This window comes from Panthera pardus, unplaced genomic scaffold, assembly GCF_024362965.1.
Source record: "Panthera pardus isolate Hobbes unplaced genomic scaffold, ASM2436296v1 HiC_scaffold_13, whole genome shotgun sequence".
NCBI classification, from domain to species: Eukaryota; Metazoa; Chordata; class Mammalia; order Carnivora; family Felidae; genus Panthera; species Panthera pardus.
Genome location: NW_026526688.1, coordinates 6,476,567 through 6,503,236, shown reverse-complemented (window position 1 = coordinate 6,503,236; position 26,670 = coordinate 6,476,567). Strand labels below are relative to the sequence as shown.

Genomic DNA, 26,670 nt, shown 5'->3' with positions numbered 1-26,670 from the left:
ATGCGACTTCAGCTCAGGTCATGATCTCACGGTCCATGGGTTCGAGACCCGCATCAGGCTCTGGGCTGACAGCTCAGAGCCTGGAGCCTGCTTTAGATTCTGTGTCTCTCTCTCTGCTCTCCCCTCACTCTCACTGTCTGTCTCTCTCTCAAAAAATAAACATTAAAAAAAATTAAAAGAAAAAAAAGAATGTATCATCTAACATTTGCCTATTTTGAGTAACAAAACAAAAACACCAAGTATGAGGTAAAACTACAAAGTCAGATATAAAATAACAAAGAAATAAACAGGAACTTATTAGAATAGGGCTTCTTAGTCAAATTCTGTTCTTCCATAATGATTCCTGAAAATAAAAAGTTCTATCAATTTGGTGAGCAATCCCAAGACTGCGTGGCTGATTAGCTCAAATCCACGGCCCCACAAGCAGCCACGGTCAAGCTTCCGCAGGCTGGACCTACGGAGTCCGCCCTTACCAGTGTCCACCCTGGAGGCCACTGGTCATCAGACAAATGAAACCAGACGTCCACCAGAACAAGGGCCCAGGACCACGCTGTCTGTCTGGACTCACCCAGAGTTGTTTTTTGCCTCTGGAGCTCTGTAGCCATTTTCTGAAATTTCTTCTGAAGTCTTTTATCATGTTCTGGCGTTTTAGGAATAAAATCTTTGGGCTGCATACACTTACGCTGTGCAAAAAGGACATAAAAATGAATACTTTATTGCAACCCTTTCATGTGCATTTGGTATCTTTTATAACACTGCAAATAAAACCATCTTAAAGAGGTGCTTCTTGCACTGCATGTGAAATAGCAACAGTCATTTCTTTCTGTGCATCTGTAAAAATATCAGAATTTTAAGAATAAATACAAGGCTGTGCTCTAAGTAGCTCTGTTTTCTCAGGCATTTTCTCCTGACATGCTCCCAGCATTCTTAGTTTCCATGAAAGTTCTTAAACGAAATTAGTCTTTTCTTTATTTTGGTTACTCTGTTATCTCTCCCCCTCCCCCCACCAAAATTATGACATAGTAACAAAATACAAAAGCAATTTTTTAACTACCAGAAAAAAGAACCATTATTTAAACTTGCCCTATTGTCTTTAAATCACAGTAATTCTATTCAGCCAGTGAAACCCAAAAGCTCTAAACACACACAGAAGGTGTGATGCACAGGATGAAGCCCAAGGCTTGTAACCAAAAAGTCTGGGGTGAATTTTCTCACACCTACACTCGTGTTCTTGACCGAGCAAGCATCCTGCTCTCATTCATTATTTAACAAAAATGTTGTGTCAGGCACTGGTCTTGAAACAGAAAAAGATTCTTGCTATCAGGAGCTTATGCTTTATTAATGAATGACAGAAAATAAACCACAATTAAGAAGTAAAATAAATTATATGTGTGAAAATAAACATAATTAGTAAGTAAAATAAATTGTATGTGTGTCGGGAGGGTTAATTCTAGCAGACCTGGAACTGGCCTCAACTGTTTTCCCCGAAGTACACGCACAGCATGCAATGTACTGATGAACAATGTTGCTTTGTAACCGAGAGTCCAAAGCATCTGGGGGCATTTGTATTCTCAAAGCCTGTCCTCTGCTTATCACCAGCGGGAGGGCTCCGCTGTTGGGGGAGGTAATACACTCACAACAAGGGTACATGACCACAAACCGTAAGAGCCTCCCCCCACCCGCCTCCCTGTCACCGAGTGCTCCACAGACTCCCCAGCACGGTCACGTAGAGTCCTGCGGGTCTTCACGGGCAACTGAACCCTACGTAACGGCCACCGTGACTGCAGTGCATCAGCAAGGGGAAAGCACTACAGACCAAAGGAGCACAGTAGGCGAGTGGGGCGCCAGGCAGTCGGCAGAGGCGAGAACTGCCACAGCACAGAGGACAGTCAGAGGGGGGTCTCACGGAGAAAGGAACCCGGGTACAAAGCCCCACCGAAGTCGGAAAGATGGTCACATCATGGAGTTTGGGGGGAGCAGCTTCCAGACAGAGGGAACAGAAAATGTAACGGCTCTAAATCACAAACACGCTTGGGATGTGTGCGCAAAAGCAGGGAAGGGGGTCAGGCTGGCAGCAGAAAGAGTGAGGGAGGGGCAAGCCGAGACCCTCTTCCAAAAGCCCAAGAGACTACGGTCTGCAGTCACGTTCACTCTGCAATTGCACTTAGAAGAGGGAAAGGGAATGTTTTCAGGCACAAGCAAACAAAGCGTATAAGCTGTCGTGACTTAGGACTCATATTAGGAAAAATGACAAAGATTAGTAATATCCAGGTGTGGTCACTGTGTCAAGAGGGGCGACTGTTTGCATCAGAGAGCACGCACATTTCAACCCGGTAATTTCATCTCTAGATTCTACACCTGGAGCAATTAACTCAAACATGCCACATGCACAACGTGCTGACTGAAAACCCACGATGATTTAAGGGTGCATGAATCCAAGAAAGGCACATTTCGCCATAGAGCACAATAGGGACAAGTGAAGACGGCCTACATATGCTGTCATGAACCAGTCAAAAACACACTGTTAAGTGAAGAAGAAAGCAGCAATCTCCCAAACAATATGTGTAACATCGGAGAACCTCAATCGTACAAAACACGCACGCACACGCACGCATGTGTGCATGTGCGTACTGGCTTCATCTGTGTACATTCAGTGTTTCACAATGAAAATACACTCGTATGATTAATGTGTTTTTAAAACATGTACTTTATTTTTAAAACAGCGAACACAGAGGGGCATCTGGGTGGCTAAGTAGGTTAAGTGTCCGACTTCAGCTCAGGTCATGATCTCAGGGTTTGTGAGTTTGAGCCCTGTGTCAGGCTCTGTGCTAACAGCTTGGAGCCTGGAGCCTGCTTTGGACTCTCTCTCTCTCTCTCTCTCTGCCCGTTCCCCCCCCCTCAAAAATAAGTAAAAACATTTAAAAAAATTAAACCAAAAAACCACAGCAGACACAGCTATTGCTAAGTGTATCACAGAGAGCCAAGAGCCTTGCACACTCTATTTCACGTATACCTGAATGAGATCTGGGCAGACAGAGACTGGAGTTAAGTGCACCCCGTCAGTGCGCTACAAATCCTGGCTGGCCTGACATAAATGGAATGGAGATAGAGGATTTAGTATTTACAGAAAATCTGAGGCACCCACGGGAACGTCTTCTCTAATCTACAGGAAATGTATGGTTCTGGTCTGTCTAATTCACTTTGGAGAAAGTCTGCAAATCTCTTCTCCAACGGGCATTCTCATGCGCAAAGGGACTCAAGTTTCATAGTAAACCAGCTTACCCTCAAATAAAGAAATTACAAAGTTTTCAAATAATAAGAGTGAAAATGCTGTAGTTCAAATATGGATTAGACCTCAACGTGTCTTTATGTCTGCACAGATTTTCAATAAACAACTTATTTACTAAATAACTTGGATATTTCTGCTTCAGACTTTTGAGATTTTCCAGCTAAACAGCAGAACAAAGGTATTTTGCTGCAGACATAACAAACCGAATTCTGAAGTAGTTCCCAGAGCACCTGGACGTTTGCTGGTCTCTTGCAACTTTTAGCTTTCTGTTGGGCACACACATCTCCTTCCACTTCTCACAAATTTAAAGGATAAATGATTTCTGAAACTTTCTTAAAAAGGCTACATGAAAAGAACAATACCAGCAGCAGCAATACTTAAGACAACTCTTGAATACATTCTAAAAAGTTTCATTTTCTAGGAATAGAAGAACGAATAAATTCATAGTTGCCACTGTCCATATTGAAATCACATACTTACTTTTTTTTTAATTAGGCTTGGTAAGTGTTCCCTGGTGTTAGCTGCAGGGAAGAGTGATTCATCAATATGTACTCCAGCTGTCCTGCATCTGTATAATTAAATTGATACAGCATAATGAGCATTTGTTTCTGTTAAATTCACATAGCATTAAATCTGCACATATGTCAGTTACCAATTTAAGAAATGCACAGGCCATTTTAATAGACGTGGCTTTTAAAGTAAGTACATCTAGGGGCGCCTGGGTGGCTCAGTTAGTTAGGCGTCTGACTTCAGCTCTGGTCATGATCTCACAGCTTGTGAGTTCAAGCCCCGCGTTGGGCTTGTGCTGACAGCTCGGAGCCTGGAGCCTGCTTCAGATTCTGTGTCTCCCTCTCTCTCTGCCCCTTCCCCACTCATGATCTCTCTCTCTCTCTCTCTCTCTCTAAAAAATAAACATTAAAAAATAAATTAAGTATATTTATAAACAAATACAAAAGGCAATATAAATTCAACTTGCCAAAGTATTCTCTACACAGTGTTTAGAGTGTAAGAGTAGAAGCAGGCAGCAGGTAAAGGAAGCACAATTTTTCCGCGATAACTTTAGTAACATCCTTCAAAATGATCAGTGCATGGCACACACACAATTTAAGCACATGTTACTAAAGGAATAATATGAGAGTAAACAGGACAAAAAATGAGTAATGTAGAGATAGAAGGTTCCTAAAGAAACGAGGCTGGCAAGTTTATCTTGGCCCCAAAACTGGGTTCTCTGTCTTGTGTGTTTCACCCGGAGAGCAGGGTGGGCCGATTGAAAGGGCGGGCCTACGCCGGCCGACCCCATCTTGTTCTGTGTTCTCCACCTTGAGTGACTATGTCCCCGACATGACCCCTTTTCCGGGAAATTCACAGAAACCTCAGACTGCGCCTCCTCCCCTTGAGTAACCTCCCGCTCACCCGTTCAAACTTTCTGATCAAAACACGCCCAGCGACCTGCGTAACAGGACTCCGACCCTTCCCCAACCAATCGGCCGAGGCCACGACCCTTCCCCAGCCAATCGGCTGAGGCCACAGCCATTACCTCACCAACTGCCCCTAGACCCCTATAAAACCTTTGTGCTTTTGAAACTCGCTCTCTCTCCCTGGTGTCTCACCGCTGCGTCGGTGCAGGTAGGGGATTGAGCTCGAGCTAGCTCGAATAAAGGTTCTTTTGCTTTTGCATCGGACTCGGCTCCCTAGTGGTCTTTGGGGATCACGAATTCTGGGCATAACATTTGGGGGCTCGTCCGGGATCCCCAAGACCCCTGAGGGACCCCCGACCCGGAGAGCCTGACTGGCCACGGTTAGTGTCTGTCTGTTTGTTCTGTCTTTTCTGTGTGAGCTCACTTCTGGAGTTCTGGTAGTGCCCGACGCGGTCTAAGTGGACGCACTGGAGGACCACGGGCCGGGAGTTTCGGAAGACGTTCCGATTCTCCCTTCTGGAGGGATGTGGAATCCCCTCAAAGGTCTGAGACGAGGCGGGTCGCTCCCGCTGGTCGGCGTGAGGCCGTCGTCTTTGGAGGGACGTGGAATCCCCTCATCGGTTTTGGAGGGACGTGGAATCCCCTCAAATGTCTAAGCTAGCTTTCAGTTTTGCTTCCATGGAGTTGGAAGATTTTCTAGGGGCCCTCTGTTTGTCTGTTTTTGTGTTTCTCTGTTTTGTTCTGTGGACTTACTGGACGGACGTTATGGGACAGACTCAGACTACTCCTCTAAGTATTATGATTGATCACTTTAAGGATGTGAGGGGAAGAGCTAACAACCTCAGCGTGGAAGTCCGAAAGGGTCGGTGGCAGTTTTTTTGTTCTAGCGAGTGGCCAACTTTCAATGTCGGATGGCCACCAGAGGGGACCTTCGACCTCCCTACCATCCACCGAGTCAGGAGTATCATCTCTCAGCCTAAGACGGGCCATCTTGATCAGCTCCCTTACATTATCACTTGGCAGGACCTTGTGGAAGACCCACCCTCTTGGCTTAAACCCTTCCTAGCCCCGCTCCCTCCGGAGCCAAAACCCATTCTTGCTTTGCAGGGGACAAAGAAGAAGAAAAGTCTTATCCAGCCTTCAGCACCCCTCTACCCTGTCTTACAGGGGGGTACTGAAGAAGAATTAATTTTTCCTCCCTCGTATAACCCCTCTAGGATGCTGGAAGAACACCATCCTCCCCCTCCGGGGGAGGCAGACGCTGTTCCGAGAGCGGGAGGCGGAAACGCTCCAGTGGGAAGCCCGCCCTTCACCAGACAAAGGGCTCAGAGGGAGCAATCCGCCTCCGCCGCCGACTCCACTATTCTGCCCCTGCGAGCCACCGGACCCCCAGACGCGGAGGGGAACCAGCCCCATCACTATTGGCCTTTCGCCACTAGTGACCTCTACAATTGGAAAGCTCAGAATCCTAAGTTTTCCGAGAAACCGGCAGGGCTTATTGATTTATTAGACTCTGTTCTTTTTACCCATCAGCCCACGTGGGACGATTGCCAGCAGCTTTTGCAGGTCCTGTTCACGACTGAAGAAAGAGAAAGAATCGTCAATGAGGCCCGAAAACTAGTTCCGGGCACAGACGGGAATCCCACCACCAACCAGGCTCAGATAGATGCCTCCTTCCCCTTAACTCGGCCCCAGTGGGATTTCAACACGGCAGAAGGTAAGGAGAGGCTCCGGGTCTACCGCCAGACTCTAATGGGGGGTCTCCGAATGGCTGCTAGAAAGCCAACCAATTTGGCCAAGGTAGGAAATGTACAACAGGGAAAAGATGTATCTCCGGCTGCCTTTTTAGAACGGATCATGGAGGCATTCCGTACCTATACCCCCATGAATCCAGAGGCTCCGGAAAGCAAGGCAGCTGTTATCATGGCCTTTGTAAACCAATCGGCCATAGACATTAGGAGAAAATTACAGAAAATAGATAGACTAGGAGAAAAAAGTCTGCAGGACTTACTGGTGGTAGCCGAAAAGGTATATAATAACCGGGAGCTTCCTGAGGACAAGCAGGCTCGCGCCATGGCGGCTGCCAGCAGTAAGCAGACTCGAGACCTGGCGAGAATACTACTAGCTACCACTGCTGACTCCCCTGAGGAACGAGACCGCCGTCTCTGGCAGCTGGCAGACGACGCAAGAAAAGGTAAAAGAACCACCAAGGGGGGGAAGCAGAGGCTGCAGAAGGATCAGTGCGCATACTGCAAGGAGATAGGGCATTGGGCCCGAGATTGTCTGAAAAGGGCCGGCGGGAAAGGAAGCAAGACTGATCGAGTAAAAGTCCTAGAGCTAGATGAACTAAGTGATTAGGGGAGTCGGGGTTCGGACCCTCTCCCCGAACCCAGGGTAACTCTTAAAGTGGAGGGGACCCCTGTTGACTTCCTTGTCGACACTGGAGCACAACATTCGGTCCTCCGCACCCCACAAGGAAAACTAGCCAGCAAGAAGTCCTGGGTACAAGGGGCAACTGGTATGAGCCAGTATTCATGGACTACCCGAAGAACAGTAGATTTGGGAACGGGCCGGGTATCCCACTCCTTTATGGTAATACCAGAATGCCCCTACCCGCTGTTAGGACGGGACTTACTGACCAAGATTGGAGCTCAGATAACTTTCAGACAAGGGGGGCCTCAGGTCACCGATGGCAAGGGCCACCCCATCCAGGTCCTGACCATGAAACTGGAGGATGAATACCTCCTCCACCAGGAGGCGCTCCCGAGAGAGGATAATATAGACAGATGGCTACAAGAATTCCCCTCGGTTTGGGCAGAGACTGGGGGGGGGGATGGGACTAGCCGCTCATAGGACCCCAGTCCTGGTAGAGCTCAAGCCAGGAGAGAGTCCGGTAAGGATCAAACAATACCCCATGTCACAGGAGGCCCGGAAGGGGATCCAGCCACACATCCGGAGACTACGAAGCCTAGGGGTACTAGTTCCTTGCCAGTCTGCCTGGAACACCCCCTTACTGCCGGTCAAAAAGCCTCACACAAATGACTACCGACCGGTACAAGACCTCCGGGAAGTAAATAAGAGGGTCGCGGACATACACCCAACTGTTCCCAACCCATATACTCTCTTGAGCTCCTTGGCGCCCTCCAGGGTCTGGTATACTGTACTAGATTTAAAGGACGCCTTCTTCAGTCTGCCGCTGGCACCCCAGAGCCAACCCCTGTTCGCCTTCGAGTGGCATGATCCGGAGGAGGGCTACAGTGGGCAACTCACCTGGACACGGCTACCTCAGGGATTCAAAAATTCACCCACCATCTTCGACGAGGCACTACACGAGGACCTGGGTGAGTACAGAAGGGAGCACCCTGGCCTCACCCTCCTACAGTACGTAGATGACATCCTGATTGCTGCTGACACGGCCAAAGACTGTGAGCGAGGGACCCAGGACCTGCTGGCTACCCTGGGGGCTTTAGGGTACCGGGCATCCGCGAAGAAGGCTCAGATATGCAGGGAGAGGGTAAGTTACCTGGGATATATCCTGGAGGGCGGACAGCGGTGGTTATCAGATGCCAGAAAAGAAACTGTCCTAAAGATCCCTACTCCCACCTCCCGAAGAGAAGTGAGGGAATTCCTAGGATCAGCCGGCTACTGCCGCCTCTGGGTTCCAGGTTTTGCTGAGATCGCCAGGCCCCTATATGAAGCTACCAAAGAGGGGAAAACATTTAAATGGACTGAAAAAGAAGAAATTGCCTTTAATCGGTTAAAAAAGGCCCTCCTAAGTGCCCCAGCCCTGGGCCTACCAGACATTACGAAACCCTTCCACCTCTTTGTAGACGAACATAAGGGAATAGCAAAAGGGGTTCTAACTCAAGCCTTAGGCCCCTGGAACCGCCCAGTGGCTTACCTGTCTAAGAAACTAGACCCAGTGGCTGCCGGCTGGCCGCCATGCCTAAGAATTATTGCGGCGACAGCACTCCTAGTCAAGGATGCAGACAAACTGACCCTAGGACAGGAGATCTGGATCACAACCCCACACGCCATTGAAGGGGTCCTGAAACAGCCTCCTGATAGATGGATGAGCAATACACATGTGACTCATTACCAGAGCCTCCTACTCAACCCTCCACGAGTGCGGTTCCACCCCAGTGCAACCCTCAATCCTGCAACCCTGCTGCCCGACCCTGACCTAGGTGCTCCACTACATGACTGTGCGGGAATCCTGGAACAAGTACATGGATTCCGGATGGACCTGACCGACCAGCCCCTCCCCGATGCCGAGGCTACTTGGTTCACTGATGGCAGCAGCTTTGTGCGAGATGGACACAGGTATGCGGGTGCAGCGGTGGTCACCGAAATGGACACCGTATGGGCGGAGGCTCTACCCTCCGGAACGTCAGCCCAGCGAGCGGAGCTCATAGCCCTCACCAAGGCGCTGATGCTGGGAGCTGGAAAACGGCTTAACATCTACACAGACAGCCGTTATGCATTTGCCACAGCTCATATTCATGGGGCAATTTATCAGGAGAGGGGGTTACTGACGGCAGAAGGACGGACTATAAAAAATAAGCAGGAGATACTTAACCTGCTTACGGCCTTATGGCTTCCTGCCAAGCTAGCCATTATCCACTGCCAAGGGCACCAAAAAGCTGATAACCCAGTAGCTAGAGGTAATCGAAAGGCTGACCAGGCAGCCAAGGCAGTAGCCCTTACTCCAGTCCCCACCATGACCATACAACTACCAGACCCGGGAGACCCAGTTTTACCAGACCAGCCCAAATACTCCCAGGAGGAGTTACAGCGGATCAAGAAACTCCCCATGGCCCAGGAGATAAAGGGATGGTGGTATACACCTAACAAGGAGCTCGTGCTGCCAGACCGGCTCGGAGTCTCAATATTAGAGTACATGCATCGGTCTACTCACATGGGGGCCCGAAAATTAAAAGACTTAATCCGACATGCCGGAATCAAGATTCACCAACAGGACACCAAAATAGAGCAAGTTGTATCTGCCTGCAAGACCTGCCAACTCACCAACGCGAAAGCCACATCAAATAAAAAAGGAACCAGGCTCAGAGGCACCAGACCGGGAGCCCAATGGGAAGTCGACTTCACTGAAGTCAAACCAGGAAAGTATGGTTATAAATATCTTTTAGTATTTACAGACACCTTCTCTGGCTGGGTGGAGGCATACCCAACCAAGCATGAAACGGCTCAGACGGTGGCTAAGAAGCTACTAGAAGACATCTTACCCAGGTATGGTTTTCCTGCCATGGTAGGATCAGACAATGGACCAGCTTTTATCTCTCAGGTAACACAGGCAGTAGCCAAGGTGGTGGGGGAAAACTGGAAATTACATTGTGCTTATAGGCCCCAGAGCTCAGGACAGGTAGAAAGAATGAATAGAACCCTAAAAGAGACCCTTACCAAATTAACCATGGAGACTGGCGGGGACTGGGTGACTCTCCTACCGTACGCCCTTTACCGGGTTAGAAACACTCCTTACACTCTGGGTTTTACTCCCTACGAGATCATGTTTGGCAGGCCACCCCCTGTTATTCCCAGCCTTCGAGCTGAACTTCTTGCAGAGTTTAAAGATCAAGAACTTTTTCTTTCCTTGAGAGGGCTCCAGAGGGCGCACGAGGATATTTGGCCGCGCCTCCGTGCCATCTACGAGGCTGGCCCGACCCCGACACCTCATCAGTACAAGCCGGGAGACTGGGTCTATGTCAAGAGGCACCACCGAGAGACTCTCGAGCCGCGCTGGAAGGGACCCTACATTGTAGTGCTGACAACCCCCACCGCTCTTAAAGTAGACGGCATCGCGACCTGGGTCCATCACACCCACGTTCGGCCAGCAGACCCCTCCTCGATCCGGAAGGACTTCGTCACGCGATGGGCCATCAGTCGGGACCAACACAACCCGCTCAAGCTCAAGCTCAAGCTCCAGCACATTCGACCCACCTAATATTGGTAACTCTGTTAACTCTGCTTGTCATTGCTCATGCTACCGGGAGTCCCCACACCCCCCAAAACATCACCTGGCAGATCATAGATACCAGCTCAGGGACAATACTTAATTAGACCTCCCAGAGCCACCCCAGGGACACATGCTTCCCAGAACTTAGCGTAAACTTCCAAACTCTGTTCCCCTTGTCACCATAAATGCAGCCGGTCCCATGATTGGGTCCGTAAGTTACATGACAAGGGGGGAATGAAAGGGCGGGCCTACGCCGGCCGACCCCATCTTGTTCTGTGTTCTCCACCTTGAGTGACTATGTCCCCGACATGACCCCTTTTCCGGGAAATTCACAGAAACCTCAGACTGCGCCTCCTCCCCTTGAGTAACCTCCCGCTCACCCGTTCAAACTTTCTGATCAAAACACGCCCAGCGACCTGCGTAACAGGACTCCGACCCTTCCCCAACCAATCGGCCGAGGCCACGACCCTTCCCCAGCCAATCGGCTGAGGCCACAGCCATTACCTCACCAACTGCCCCTAGACCCCTATAAAACCTTTGTGCTTTTGAAACTCGCTCTCTCTCCCTGGTGTCTCACCGCTGCGTCGGTGCAGGTAGGGGATTGAGCTCGAGCTAGCTCGAATAAAGGTTCTTTTGCTTTTGCATCGGACTCGGCTCCCTAGTGGTCTTTGGGGATCACGAATTCTGGGCATAACACGATGACAGCTACTCCGGACTGTGCCCCACCCCCCAGACCTGTCTGCCCCACAACCTGCGATTCGTTTCTCGATCTGCAGCCCTTCACCTCCCTCCCTGTCTTGGGAATCCTCAGACCATTACCTACTTCTAAGCATTCAGGTGCTCAAATCTAAACAATTACAATAATTTTCTAAATGATCTCCTTACATATACTTTCTACTCTTCCCATTCATTTATATTATTAATACTGAAAGATGAAGCATATAACATTTTGCTCATCTCCCCACAACCCAATCAAAAGCCTTTGATCACTCCTATGTTAACAGAATAATTGCACCTGTTGTTTCAGTCTTTTTAAAAGTACAGCCCCTAAACCCAACTCTGACCATATTTCATTAGATTGTCATTGTTCAACATCTGTATGCAAATGACAGATGAAAATATAATTAAAATACAATGCAAAAAAAAAAAAAGAATAGGGCAAATATATCCATATTCATATAGAAAGCTCTCTAAAACAGATTAAGAACAAAAACACAACTTCAGCAGGGACATATGGGACTGTATACTGTATATAATATGGTAAAGTATTTCTAATTGTAAGCAGTCTGGAAGATTATGCACCACACTGACAAGAGTATTTATCACTAGGCTTAAGGAATCTCAAAGGGTGGTCAGAAGACCTCTAGGGTCCCCAAGACACCTCTGAGGGCATGTGAGGTCAAAACTACTTTTAGCACAAGACCTCATTTGCCTTTTTCACTTCTCACTCTCTCACTAGCACACGATGGGGTTAAAGCCAAATGACACCTGTGATCCCGATATAGTAAACGCAGAGGCAGATTTGGAATGCAAATGTCTTTTAATTAAGCCAGGCACGAAAGAAGTTTGCAAAAAGTGCACAACACAGAATGCGGCACAAAAACAGTACTCTGAGCACAACAGGTAGAGCAGAAGCCAGAGGGAGCACCCGTGATGCTGCGATACACAGCAGTCAGAAGCTTCAGGTGGGAGGCGACCCCCCAGACGGGCGGGTAATTCTGATGAGGAAGTGCACTGGGGAGGACGCAGATCTTCCGTCGGGAAGGACAGAACAGGCAGAAGAAGTGTGACAAAGTGAACAGCAGTGTGACAATTCTGGGAAAACACACACCACTGGGTGTGACTGCAGTGACGATGCCAGTGACAAGGAGTTCACACAGGTCACCCCAATGGCCTCATGTGCTAAGCTCCTGAGCTCAGACAGCCCTCGTCCTGTGGGCCCGAGGGTGCTAGAGAGGTGGGGAACTCTGACAGGCCACTCTGCAGGGTGAGTTCCAGGACGGGGACTTTGAGGGCAAGGAGACCAGTCAGGGACTATGGGGGTAGGAGACGCTACAGGTTTCACCACAGATGCGGGACCGGGTGCAGATGTGAATGGGCAGTATTTAGGAATAAAAATGGGATGTTCTTGAGCTCTTGTTAAAACTGATGGACTGAGCACATACATTTTTCTCTCCTGCTCCCAAACCTCCGTCAAATAAGGGTAAAGGAAAACAAAACGACACAGACCAACAGAAACAAAGAGTAGGCAACTGAAAAGCCAATACAGAGAAGGAAAGCCGAGTGTAGAAGCTGAACGAGGAAGCTTGTGAAACCACAAGGGACTGGACTCCTCTCCTCACACCTCAAGGACTCCGAGGCGGGGGTAGGTCTGACATGCCCACAGTCAGGGCCACCAAAGCAGGTGACAGGTTCAGTTTTCAGATGACCTGGACCAGAGACGCACTGGACTCAAGGACACCAGGCTGAGCTCAGGTTAAGGACCAAGTTTCACACAAAAGGAAATGTTTGTGTACATTTTCAGATTCAGCTAAAAACACCTTTCACAGCTGTAATTATATAAAGTAAAACTGCTAATTCATCAACTGCTGACTTTACGGAATCAGGAGAGGAGAAGCAGTGTGTGTGTGTGTGTGTGTGTGCACGCGCACATGCGTGCGTGCAAAGGGTGGGTGCGTGTACGTGGAGTGGGGTCCCCCAGAAGGTGGCCACGGGGAAAGCTGTATTTGCACTTCCACACTAGAAAGTCTAGACAGTGTCAAAAGCCAGACGTCATGGCAGCAGTGGAGACACAGTAGCTGGGAACGTGGAGGCCCGGCAGAGCTGTGGCAAGACGCACACGCGGAGGGGCGCTACCCCGGGGCACAGGAACTGGGGGAGGGGTAAAAAGGGACCAGTGTGTCACCACAAGCCTTGCAATAATAGCTGGCTTTTCTCTTTCCTGTGTGTGAGGGGCTCCCTCTCCATAACAGGATGGGAACAGGAAACTAGGCGTTCTGATTCAGACGGATCCGGCTGGCACAACAGGGGAAAAAATGGCACCTCAAGCAAGACAGAAATGAAGCGAGAAGTAGTGAAGAGATGACGGCAAGGTCAGCTCCGCACCGTTTTAAACTCAGGTGCTGTGCTTCACCCGCGAGAACTTCCCCAGGACGGACGCGTGACACTTAGAGGGCATAATGAGTAAAAACTGAGACTGCGTAAAATCCGAACCCCTTTCTGCGGTCCTGCAGGATCACATCCCTGTCCTGAGCTCCCTCTCCTCATAGATCCCAACCACTGGCGCTCTGAGACCCTCAAACACACCGGCATTATTCCGCCTCAGGCCTCGACCTTCTGTTCCTCAGAAAGCTGGTCCCCCAAGTCTCCAAGCATCTAGCTCCTCTGCGTCTTCTCCGCCTCGGCTCAAAGGTCCACCAACTCCAGCCGCTAAGTAGGGTGACCAACTGCAAACGGGCTCTCCTGCGAAGCCCCTCCAGGAGCCTTCCGAGGATGCACCACACCTTGCGCTTACAAAACCTGTTTCTTTCATGGAGAGAGTGACTATGCCTGTCTAGTGAAAACATACCCCCATGCCCGGCATAGACTGAGTACTCAAAAGATACCTTCTGAAGGAGTAAATGTCATCACTATAGAAAGAAACACTCTTGTGAAACACTTTTGACCTCCTTATCTTACACCACACATATACACGTGCACACTGTAGATCACAGAAATATAAAGGCCAAAACTATAAGCTCCTAGAAGAAAATGGGAGAAACAAAATTCATGATTTTGAAGTAAGCAAAGACATTCAGAGGGAATATCAAAAACACAAAGCATAAAACAAAATAAAAAAACACACTTCAACAAAGTAAAATACTGATGTGCTCTGAAAGACACATACAAAAAAAATAAATAAGTCAGACTGAGATCATGTATTTACAGTATGTGTATCTGACAAAAAAATTGTTATGAACAATGTACAAAAATTGCCTGCAACTCAATATTAAGAAGACAGAAACCCAGTTTTTAAAAATGGGCAACCATTTTTAGTTTAAACCAAATAGTCACTAAGCATGTGTTCTTACAATCAATTGGTACTGGTCATGAGGAAAATACATGCTAAAACCATAGGGGATCCTCAAATGTATGGTTAACTGATTCTTGACAAGAATGCCAACATTAAGTCAATGGGAAAGAATCCTCTTTTCAACAAATAGTAATGGGACAAGATACCCTAACCAAAAAGGATGAAATCAGACCCCTACCTCACACCACACACAGAAACCAGCTCAAAATGGATCCAAGGCCTAAATGTCAGAGCTAAAACTATAAAATTCTCAGAAGAAAATATTTAAGACTAAATCTTCCTGATCTTGGATTTGGCAAGTTTCTTAAATGACATCAAAAGCACAAGAAACAAAAAAATAGAACTCAGAAAAATTAGAACCTTTTGCTTCAAAGGAAACTGTAAAGGACGTATAAAAACAGCCAACAGAATGGGAGAAAATACTTACAAATCGTAACAATATGAATATATGTGATATATCCATACAATGGAACACTGTTTTTTTAATAAGTCAGATTCTGATTAAAACATGGATAAATCCTGAAAACCTTATGTTAACAGAAAGCAGCCAGGCACAAAGACCACATATTGTATGACTCCATTTACATGACACGTTCAGAAGACGCAACACCGTGGACACAGAAGGTAGATTAGGAGTTGCCCTGGTTTGGGGAATACAGAGGGTGGTGTAAAGGTACAAGGCTGCATTCTAAGGTGATGAGAATGTTTTAAATTGATGGCGCTGGCTGACAAACTCTGTGAATATATTTAAGAATGCTCAATTGCACCAGGCTGGCTCAGTTGGTACAGCATGTGACTCTAGATCTCAAGGTCATGAGTTCAAGCTCCATGCTGGGTCTATGTAGAGTTTACTTAAAAAACAAAAACAAAACTTGAATTGTACACCTTTGATGGGTGAGTTCTATCCCAAAAAACTGCTACAAAAAATAAACACATGAGATACCACTACATATCCACTTGAATGGCTAAATTTAAAGACTGATAAATTCCAAGTGTTGGTAAAAATGTGGAGCCAATGGAATATTCATGCACTGCTGGTAGAAATGTAAAATGATACAAGCATCTTGGAAAACAGTTTGGGTAATGGCCCGAGAGTGATGAAAATACATAAGGACAAGGACACAAACGTGATTATCCATACCAACTTTACTTACAATAACCAAAAACAGAAAACTACCCAAATGTCCCTTAAAAGTGAATAACCAAACTATGGTATATCCAGACAATAGAAAACTATTCAGCTATAAAAAAAATCAAAATATTGATGGACACGGCAACAAGGATAAACTTTAAACACATCGTGTTGAACAAAAGCAGCCAGGTGGAAAATAACACATACTGCAAGGTTTCCTTTACAGGAGACCCTGGAACAAGCAAAGTTGACGTAGGTGCGAAGAACCGGGTATGTGGTTGCCGTGCGGTGCAACAGTGTAAAGGGCACAAGGGGGCCTGGGGAGGGGAAGGTGGTGGCAAAAGGACACAGGGAAACTTCCAAGGGTGATGAAAGTGTTCACCATATGTTGACTGTGGTCGTGAGGCTAACACGGGTGCATTCATTTGTCAACACTCAGTGAACTGGATACTTCAAATGGGTACACTTCATTTTATGTAAATTACACGTTTAAAAGGTTGACTTTTTAAAAAGCAAATTAACACCCATAGAAAGGCTGTAGAAAGCCTACAGTGAACGGGGCAGAATAACGGGTATCATAAAGAAATGAGGAACAGGCATCAAGGACAAAGAGAAGAACGATTTCTTAGGAATGCCTCTTTCTTTTTTAAAAACGTCCTTTCGTAACTATTTTTACCCTGAGCAGGGCTTCCCGGCTTCTTCTTACTCAAGTGAAAGGTCACCTATTTCCCACTGTTATAAGCAACCAAACAGCCTAAGGGGGTGGTCAGGAGGCATCCTGACGGAAGACCTGTAGGAGAAGAATCAGGGTAACTGCCTCATCACATACATGAGACTTACGTTATAATCGACGTCGGCAAGCTCAGCCAGCTTCCAAGAACCTCTCACCATTCCTGGTGCACAAGTACCGGCCTATCATTTTCTCCCATTGTACAACTGAGGGAGCTGAGGCTCACCGAAGATCTTTTGCCCAAGTTTACAGAACTAGGAAGTATCCTCTACTAGTGAGTAGTTTGGGGAAAGGCTTGACTCAACTGGGTAAAATGTGTGCCTGACCCAGGGGGTGTAGCTGTAGAAGATATGTTCTGTCCTTACTGGGAGTAAGTGTCTCCACAATTTATCCATCATGCAAGGTGGAAAGCTGCAGAGATACATGTCCTGCATCTACCTGGGTTTATATATGACCTTTCACAACAAAGAAACAGGTGGCCCGTAATCCTGGTGATGTCATTCTATGCGTGCAAACAACTTGTGTGTTCACGTGCTTAGTAAAATACTGAAGCCACTACATTAAAACCCGTGTTTATCAGGCACTCAATCAAAATCTACTGAATAAACAAAAAAAAAGCTCTCTGGTTGGATCCGCTTCTCTTCAGAAGCGTAACATGACACTATGCCCCCACCTAGTGGTCAAGCAGAAAAGTGTCTCAAGAGACGCCCCTAAAAGCAGAACCAACCTTTTTGATCTTTGTTTTCTACTTGCTGCTACCTCAGAGCCAACAGGGAACAAAGCAGCCGGTGTCGTCCTTCCTGTCTGGGAAGCCCTGCCTGGGCGCCACCGCAACGAACGCCTTCCCCTCGAGGGTTCAGGAATGGCGGCACTTCCCTGCAAGCCAGCCTGGGTCGCCCCTCCTGCCCCACCCTCAGCACAAACCCTCTACCGAAGCTGGGTCAACTCCAGGGCTTATGCCACACCCACACTCATTCCCGTATCTCCTAAATCCAGTCAGCAGAGGCCTGTTGGTCCACTACCTAGGACCCAGGACCGTGGGCACCGAGGGGGGATAACAACAAATGGCAGCTGTGTGAAGGCTCCAGCCTCGAGCACCCAATCCCAGGAGAGTTCAAGTCATGAACCCCACCCTCTCCCCCAGGACACAGGGCAGAGCACCAGGGGACCAGCGACAGGAGGGGACAGCACCTGTTAAGTGGGGGGTGAGAGCAAGCGCCTATCGTGCCGGCAGGTCAGGTTTACAGGTCACAGGAGGACACCAGGACCCAGCAGCCAGCACGAATCCAGGACTGGATCCGCACTCCCCGCCAGCCCCGCCTGTGCCTCTCAGAACACCACCTTCTCCTTGGCAAGCATTCGGAGTATGGGAACAGGACCATCGGGAAAGGAGAGAAGTTTGATAAGCGCGTGCGAGGGAAGGGTGTGTGAAGGACACAGGAGCACCTGAGAAAGGAGCACATGGGCCCCCCCAGAAGCGACTGGTCTGTTGTTGCTAATCACTGAGTGGCTCACCATCCCTCCCTCTTCCCCCCACCCCAACACACACACACACACACACACACACACACACACACACACACACACGCCCTCCACAAGCCTAGGGCACCAAGGCCCGGCCCACCTGGCCTGTTCCCTAACCACATTGTTATGTTCCCCCCTGTTCAGCAATCTTAAAATGAGAGGGTGTATGTGCCGGGTGTGTGTACTGGGGGGGCAGGGGGGTTGTGAAGACTTTTCAAACAGTACCCAGACAGGGAGTAAATCTCCTGATCACCACCTTCCATTAGGTACTTCTTCTGAAAACGCACCTGAGACTGGGGGCTCCTGTACAACCCCCCCGTCACCCACTCAGTCCGACCCAAGCTGACCTCCAGCTGAGCCCCTGAGGCTCCTCCACCAGAAGTCCCAGCCCAACCACAGGGCGTTTGGAATCACCAACAAAAGGCTGACCGACTCCATCCTGAATCTTATCAGGTTACATGGAGGGGAATACAAACCCCTGGGAGATAAAAACAGACCCAATTTATTTTTTTATTTTTTTAACGTTTTATTTACTTTTGAGACAGGGAAAGACAGAGCATGAACAGGGGAGGGTCAGAGAGAGGGAGACACAGAATCTGAAACAGGCTCCAGGCTCTGAGCGGTCAGCACAGAGCCCGACGCAGGGCTCGAACTCACGGATCGCGAGATCACGACCTGAGCCGAAGTCAGCCGCTTAACCGACTGAGCCACGCAGGCGCCCCAAAACAGACCCAATTTATATTACTGGTTTGAACAGCCTCCTTAATAGTTTATCAAATCCTAATACATAACGCTTTGGTCTACCATAAATATTTCTGGCAAGACTAAAATAAAACTTTAAACCCACAGTAGCCTGGCTGGTGTTAAAGTTCAGACACACAGTTGACCCCTGAACCACTGATCACCCCCACCATGCAGTCAAAAATCCACAGATAACTTCTGACTCTCCAAAACTTAACCACTAAAAGCCGCTGTTGACCAAAGGCTTACCAATAACATAGAGTCAATAACACACATTTTGTACGTTATAGGTATTATATACTGTATTCTTTTGATAAAGTACACTAGAGAAAAGAAAATTTAAGAAAATCCTAAGAAAATACTTACAATATTGTGCTGTATTAGGAAAAAAAAACACACATAAGCGGACCTGTACAGCTTACACCCATGCTGTTCAAGGGCCAGCTGTACTAGACAATTGGGGAGGGATGCTCTGCCCCTTCACCTTCCAACTATGCCAGATGCTGCACAGACCCAGAGGAGAGACCCATGACAACAAACAAAGACAACGTCTGAGACTGAAATGGCATTTTCCCCAGACATTTTAAATTGCAAACCCGCTTGGCAACTTCAATGCCCATTCACACGACATGTCAAGAGCAGACAGGAAAAGCGCCCTTGAGAAGCAGATGCTATTCAGATTCATTCACTGCAGAAAACCTATCCCACTCTGTTGCTTACCTAAGAAGCCCAGATCCACGGTGCCTTCACAACCTCTTCAAAAGCCAGGGCAATGGAAAAGTATCTGACCTTCTGTGGGAGAAGAATCCCTTTCAACGGTGAAACAGAACAAGACAACTGGAAGGACCTCCCTCAGGTGGAGTGAGGAAGTAGTATGTGAGCATGGTTTCACCAGGCACAGAACAAGACCCCCCAGAAACAGCGGGACTGATACAGTCCGAGATGTGGACACAGGGGCGCTGGGGTGGCTCAGTCGGTGGAGCATCCGACTCCCTGATCTCGGCTCAGGTCGTGATCTCACAGTTCCTGAGTTTGAGCCCCGCGTCAGGCTCTGAGCTGACAGCAAGGAGCCTGCTTGGTTGGGATTCTCTCTCTAAAAATAAATAAAAATAAACTTTAAAAAAAAGAGAGAAGAAAAGAAAAAAAAGGAAGAAAGACACAAACTGAACTGTAAAGCAGTATTTTGGACTCAAAATTTCTTTCATTCTTAGAAAATTGAAGGATCTCATAAAGCTTTTTATGTGATTTACACTCGTAAATGGCCCCACAATACTGTGCCCGCCTGAGAAAATGAAAGAGAAAAAGCCAAATAACGTCTTATCAACATTGTAAAAATTTCAACCCTGCTGACCCCTTACAGGGTGTGGGGACCCCAGAAGTCCCTGGGCCATGATGTGAGAACGGCTACTCTAAACCTACAAGAAACCCATTATTCTGGTATCATTTACTAAGTGATTCATGAACATTATTAGGTCTATATTCTCAGCAAACCTGTGCTGATAGGAAAAATGTCTTTTACTTTGGTAACAGTGGATAATTTGGACGTGGCTTTGCTTTTTGTTTTTAATATTAAGAGAGAGACAGGAGAAAGAGAGAGAGTTAGAGAGAGAATGCAAGGAACAGAGAGGGAGAGAGGGAGAGAGAGAATCCCAAGCAGGATCCACACCATCAGCACAGAGCCCAACATCGGGGCTCAAACTCACGAACTGTGAGATCATGACATGAATGGAGACCAAAAGTCGACACTTAACGGACTCAGCCACCCAAGTGCCCTGCTTTGCTTTGTTTTTAGTCAACACAGGAAGACTGAAAGTTTGCTACAAACAGAGAAACCTAACAGGCAGGTTTTTAAAAATACCTGTCTTACTAACACACAGCTTTTGATCACAGGAATAGGCTTAAGAAACTAAAAGTTTCAGGGTAATTTTGAACTCTGAGAGCTGTTCCCACCACTCTAGCAATCCCTCCGCATGTGCCCTCAGTGTAAGAGTAGGGAAGAAATCTGCCCTTCCTGCCTTCCCTCCCACCTGACAATTCTGTCCTTGAGCCACACAGGTGGGGCAAGGTTTGTGTGGATGGATGGGGAGCACTTATGCATTGGAGGGCTTTCCAGAGCCCCTCATGTGGGGCATGGCCCAGCATGGGGTGCTGGAGCTCAAGTGGGGGGAGGAAGACATCCACATGCGGGGTAAGGGGTGAGGCACAGTGAGGGGTGTCAAAATTTAAACAGATGTAGTAGAGGGTTCCCATGCGTGGGGGCGACTTGGGGTAAAGGGACATCTGTGCACAGAAGTGGCCCAGTGCAAAGGGGGATCCAAGCCTGAGCAGAGGAGGGGATCTGTGCAGGGAAGGCACAGCCCTGGAGAAGAGACAAGTCATCTACACGTCTGATTAACTGCCCTGTTAGGATAACAGGAATCCTCTTTCCCCCAGTCTGGAGAGCGAGCCACAAACACTGGGGAGAAGAAAATGAGGACTGGAATGAACCCCCTGGTTTGGAACTGACGTTGCAGGTACCAGTGGGAACGGAGTTCGAAACACATGGGTGAACATACACAAGTGTCACTAACTGTCCCCAAGAGGGCACGGGAGCACCAATACTGGATGGCACCAGATTATGGGTTCAAAATGTCGTTTCCACTGAAAGGAACCAGGGATCCCTAAAGAGAAAGCTGAATCCAGAGCTGGGAAAGACAAAGTACAGGCAGATATTGGATTAAATTGTTGTGCCCGAAAGAAAAGAGGTGTTTACAGGATGATGAGTAAAATAACATAGAAGTCAAGTTGGACAGGCTACCCTGGCCAATCAAAGACAAATGAAGTCTTAAAAGGTTTAAACAATGATAGTAATGGATTACAACCCCGTGAATAAAGTGTGGAGACACACACACAGAGTGTGATGAGGGACAGTTACTGATGTAGTTGAAGTACCTCCCCTTAAAAGCCACACTAAATGCAAGGAGGGGGTGCACGTTGACTCGCAGTGCAGAGGCCTGGCAAGCACCAAAGTGAACACCACCAGCACCGCCAACACACCGAGAGGGTGCACTAAGAAGAACCCATCATCACTTCTAGGGTATTCCCGCAGAAGACGCAGCACTCAGATAACCTCATCAGGAAACATCAGGTAATCCCAGACTGAGACACCACACATCACTACTTACAATCTTCGCAATATCAAAAGCATGACAGCCAAAGAAAGACCAAGGAAGAGCTCGAGCGAGGAAGAGGATGAGGAGACACGTTGACTAGATGCAGGGAGCTGGGAGCCATCTGTTGTCAAGTGCACAACTTCAACAGCTGGTGAGACCAGGATGGACTCAGAATCCAATGGTGGGGAGTGTTTTAGTGTTAACTTTCTAAAGTGAATGGCAGAGTTGGGGTCATGCAAGAAAATACGTTAGTGTGTAGGACACACTAAATGCAGGGGCATCTGGGCAATGACCTACTCTCAAGTAGGCAAAAACAAATGCCTACAAACTGCATTTCCAACTTATCTGTTAGATCAACTTTCCTCAACAGAACTGAGAGGTGACAGCCAAGTTGACCTTTATGGCTTTTGCCTTTATTTCTTCTTTCTTCACTAGAAATGTCTAGTATCCAAAGGAACGATCAGAATTTTATCTGAGGCCATTACACAGTTGCCTGCTCTTAGAAAAAAATATGCCCAGAAACAGCCCAACAAAATGGGATTCTAGTGACACCTAGTGACCTTGTGTATTCAATGTTCACATTTTCAGTGGAAACCATGAGCAAGAGCCTACATAGACAGCAAAAAAAGAATAAACATGACATTTAAATACAAGTCAGTTTCGCTGTTACCTCTAAGTTCTGGTGAACAAAGGTCAAGTTCACTAAAAATCAAGGAAATTCAAATGAAATGAATTTTATTTTTTCACCAACAAAGTAGAAAACATTAAAAAGACTGATAACTCACAGTATGAGTAACAGTTATGGGAAACAAGTGTTGTTTTACACTGCTAGAAAAAAGAGAATTTAGCACATTCTTTCTGGAAAGTATGACAGCATTTATTATAAATTTAAGTATACAGGCCCTCTGAACTCAAAAGTCCACCTGTGGAATTTAAACCTATGGAAAAACATAAACATCTGTAAGTAATGTACACAAAGACATTGAGTGTTGTATTGTTTTTGGATTGGAAAGAAAAAGAAATGGAAAACTTAAACTCACTAATAGGAGATCAATTACATAAATCACTTCATATCTCTTATAGAAGACTGTATATGTTTTAAAAAAATGAGATGTATTGCTACGTACAAACACAGAAAACTGTTCTCTGATATAATGTTAACTAAAAAAGTTTATGTGCATTCCGTTAAAAAAAAAACAAAACCTACATATTTCCATGGACACACATATAAACATGGACAAGTAAGTGTTTATGTATGCATTTTCAGTAGGTTTAGTAAAATGTCTCAAAGTACATACTCTAAATTCTCAGTGGTAGGTCTCCCCACAACTGAGGAGAGAGAAGATAAGGCAAGAGGTGGATTAGGTGGGGACTTTTCACTTTAAAACTACATACCCATTTAAGGGGAGCCTGGGTGACTTGGTTGAGCGTCCACCTCTTGACTTCAGCTCTGGTCATGATCTCGCAGTTCATGAGTTCGAGCCATGTGTCAGGCTCTGTGCACAGCACAGAGCCTGCTCGGGGTTCTCTCTCTCTCCCCCTCCCCCGCTGGCACAGTCTCTCTCTCAACATAAATTTTTTTAAAAAATAAATAAAAACATACACCCATTTTAATATAAATACGTTTAATTTAAAAGAAAATTTATTTTCAAGAGAGCATGAGGAAATACAAAAATGAGTAATTCTATATAATAACTAAAATCTAATTTTTTAATATTATTATTATCTATTTGTTTTTCAATGTTTATTTTTGAGACAGCACAAGCAGGGGAGGGGAAGAGAAAGGGTGGCAGAGGATGTGAAGTCGGCTCTGTGCTGACAGCAGTAAGCCCAATACAGGGCTTCAACTGTGAGATCACGACCTAAACTGAAATCAAGAGTCAGACACTCAACCGAGACACCCAGGTGCCCCAATTTTTTATTTATTTAAATTCAAGTTAGTTAACATACAGTGTAGTACTGGTTTCAGGAGCAGAACACAGTGATTCATCACTTATATATAACATCCCGTGCTCATCCCAACAACTGCCCTCTGTAATGCCCATCATCTATCTAGCCCATTCCCTACCCACGTTCCCCTCCGGCAACCCTGTTTGTTCTCTATATTTAAGAGTCTCTTATGGTTTGCTTCCCTCTTTGTTTTTATATTATTTTTCCTTCTTTTCCTCTATGTTCATCTGTTCTGTTTCTTAAATTCCACATGAGTGAAATCATATATTTATCTTTCTCAGACTAATTTCACTTAGCATAATACACTCTAGATCCAACCACATTGTTGCAAATGGCAAGATTTCACTCTTTTTGATCACTGAGTAGTATTCCATTATATATATATATATATATATATATATATATATATATGTATATACACACACCACATCTACTTTATCCATTCATCAGTCCATGGACATTTGGACTCTTTCCATAATTTGGCTATTGTCAATAGCACTGCTATGAACATCAGGGTGCATGTGCCCCTTTGAATCGGCATCACTGTATCCTCTGGATAAATACCTAGTAGTTCAATTACTGGGTTTTAGGAGAATTCTATTTGATTTTTTAGGCACTTCCTTACTGTTTTCCAGAGTGGACCAGTTTGCATTCCCACCAACAGGGCAGAAGGGTTCCCCTTTCTCCATATCCTTGCCAACAACTGCTATTGCCTGAGTTGCTAATTTTGACCTTTTGGACAAGTATGAGGTGGTATCTCATTGTAGTTTTGACTGTATTTCCCTGATGAGTGATGTTGAGCATCTTTTCGTGTGTCTGTTAGCCATCTGGATGTCTTCTCTGGAAAAGTGGCTATTCTTTCATGTCTTTTGCCCGGTTCTTCAATGGACTATTTGTTTTTTGGGTGTTGAGTTTGGTAAGTTCTTTATAGATTTTGAACACTAACCCTTTATTCAATATGTCACTTGCAGGTATCTTCTCCTGTTCACTGCCTTTTAGTTTTGTTGATTGTTTCCTTTGCTGTACAGAAGCTCTTCATCTTGATGAGGTCCCAATAGTTCATTTTTGTTTTTATTTCCTTTGCTTCCTGAGACATGTCTGTCTAGTAAGAAACTTCTGTGGCTGAGGTCAAAGAGGTTGTTGCCTATTTTCTCCTCTAGGACTTTGATGGTTTCCAGTCTCACATTAGGTCTTTTAACCATTTTGAATTTATTTTTGTCTATGGTGTAACAAAGTGGTCCTGTTTCATTCTTCTGCACGTTGTTGTCCAGTCTTCCCAGCACCATTTACTGAACAGACTTTTTTCCATTGGATACTTTCCTGCTTTGTCAAAGATTAGTTGGCTATACACGTTTGTGGGTCCATTTTTGGGTTCTCTATTCTGTTCCATTGATCTTTGTGTCTGGTTTTGTGCCAGTATCATACTGTCTTGATGATTACAGCTTTGTAATACAGCTTAGAATTGTGATGCCTCCAGCTTTGCTTTTTCAACATTACTTTGGCTATTCAGGGTCTTTCTGGTTCTATACTAATTTTAGGATTGTTTGTCTAGTTCTGTGAAGAATGGTGTTGATATTTTGATAGGGATTGCATTGAATGTATAGTATAGACATTTTAACAATATGTGTTCTTCCAATCCATGGGCATAGAGTATTTTTCCATTCTGTGTCTTCTTCAATTTCTTTCCTAAGCTTTCTATAGTTTTCAGCAAACAGATCTTTTACCTCTTTAAGTTTATTCCAAGGTATCTTAAGGTTTTTGTGCAGTTGTAACTGGGATCAATTCCTTGATTTCTCTTTCTGCTGCTTCATTATTGGTGTATAGAAATGCAACCAATTTCTGTACATTTATTTTATATCCTGCAGCTTTGCTGAATTCATATAACAGCTACAGCAGTTTTTTTGGTGCAGTCTTTTAGGTTTTCCATGTACAGCATCATGTCATGTGAGAAGAGTGAAAGTTTGACTTCTTTGCCAATTTGTATGCCTTTTATTTCTTTTTGTTGTCTGATTGCTGAGGTTAAGACTTCCAGTACTATGTTGAACAACAGTGGTGAGAGTGAACACCACTGCTGTGTTCCTGACCTTTGGCAGAAAGCTCTGTTTTTTCCCAGTGAGGATATTAGCTGTAGGCCTTCATATATGGCTTTTATGATGTTAAGATATGTTCCTTCTATCCCCACTTTCTTGAGGGTTTTTATCAAGAAAGGATGCTATATTCAGGGTGTATCACATTAATTTGTGAATACTGAACCAGCCCTGCAGCCCACGAATAAATCCCATTTGATCGTGGTAAATAATTATTTTAATGTACTGTTGAATTCAATTAGCTAGTACAGTATCTCGTTGACAATTTTTGCATCCAGGTTTATCAGAGATATTGGCCTGTAATTCTCCTTTTTAGTGGGGTCTTTGTCTGGTTTTAGAATCAAGGTAATGCTGGCTTCATAGAATGAGTTTGGAAGCCTTCCTTCCATTTCAATTTTTTTGGAACAGCTTGAGAAGGATAGATATTAACTCTGCTTTAAATGTCGGGTAGAATTCCCCCTGGGAAGCTCATCTGGCCAAGGACTCTTGTTTGTTGGGACATTTCTGATAACTCCTTGCTGGTTATAGGCCTGTTCAAATTTTCTGTTTCTTCATATTTCAGTTTTGGTAGTGTATGTGGCCAGAAATCTGCCCACTTCTT

At 46.1% G+C, this 26,670-nt stretch overlaps 1 protein-coding gene across 4 annotated transcripts in view; it reads right to left on the bottom strand.

Moving 5' to 3' along the window:
- MCPH1 (microcephalin 1) overlaps positions 1–26,670 on the bottom strand; it is a 276,405-nt gene that overhangs the window by 227,792 nt on the left and 21,943 nt on the right. For all 4 annotated transcript variants that reach the window (XM_019428034.2, XM_019428035.2, XM_019428032.2 and 1 more), the window contains 2 exons: positions 3,770–3,857; positions 569–683 (listed from right to left, as the gene is read on the bottom strand). In XM_019428034.2, the coding sequence (XP_019283579.2) occupies positions 569–683; positions 3,770–3,857 (203 nt within the window). The remainder of the gene's footprint in view (positions 1–568; positions 684–3,769; positions 3,858–26,670) is intronic.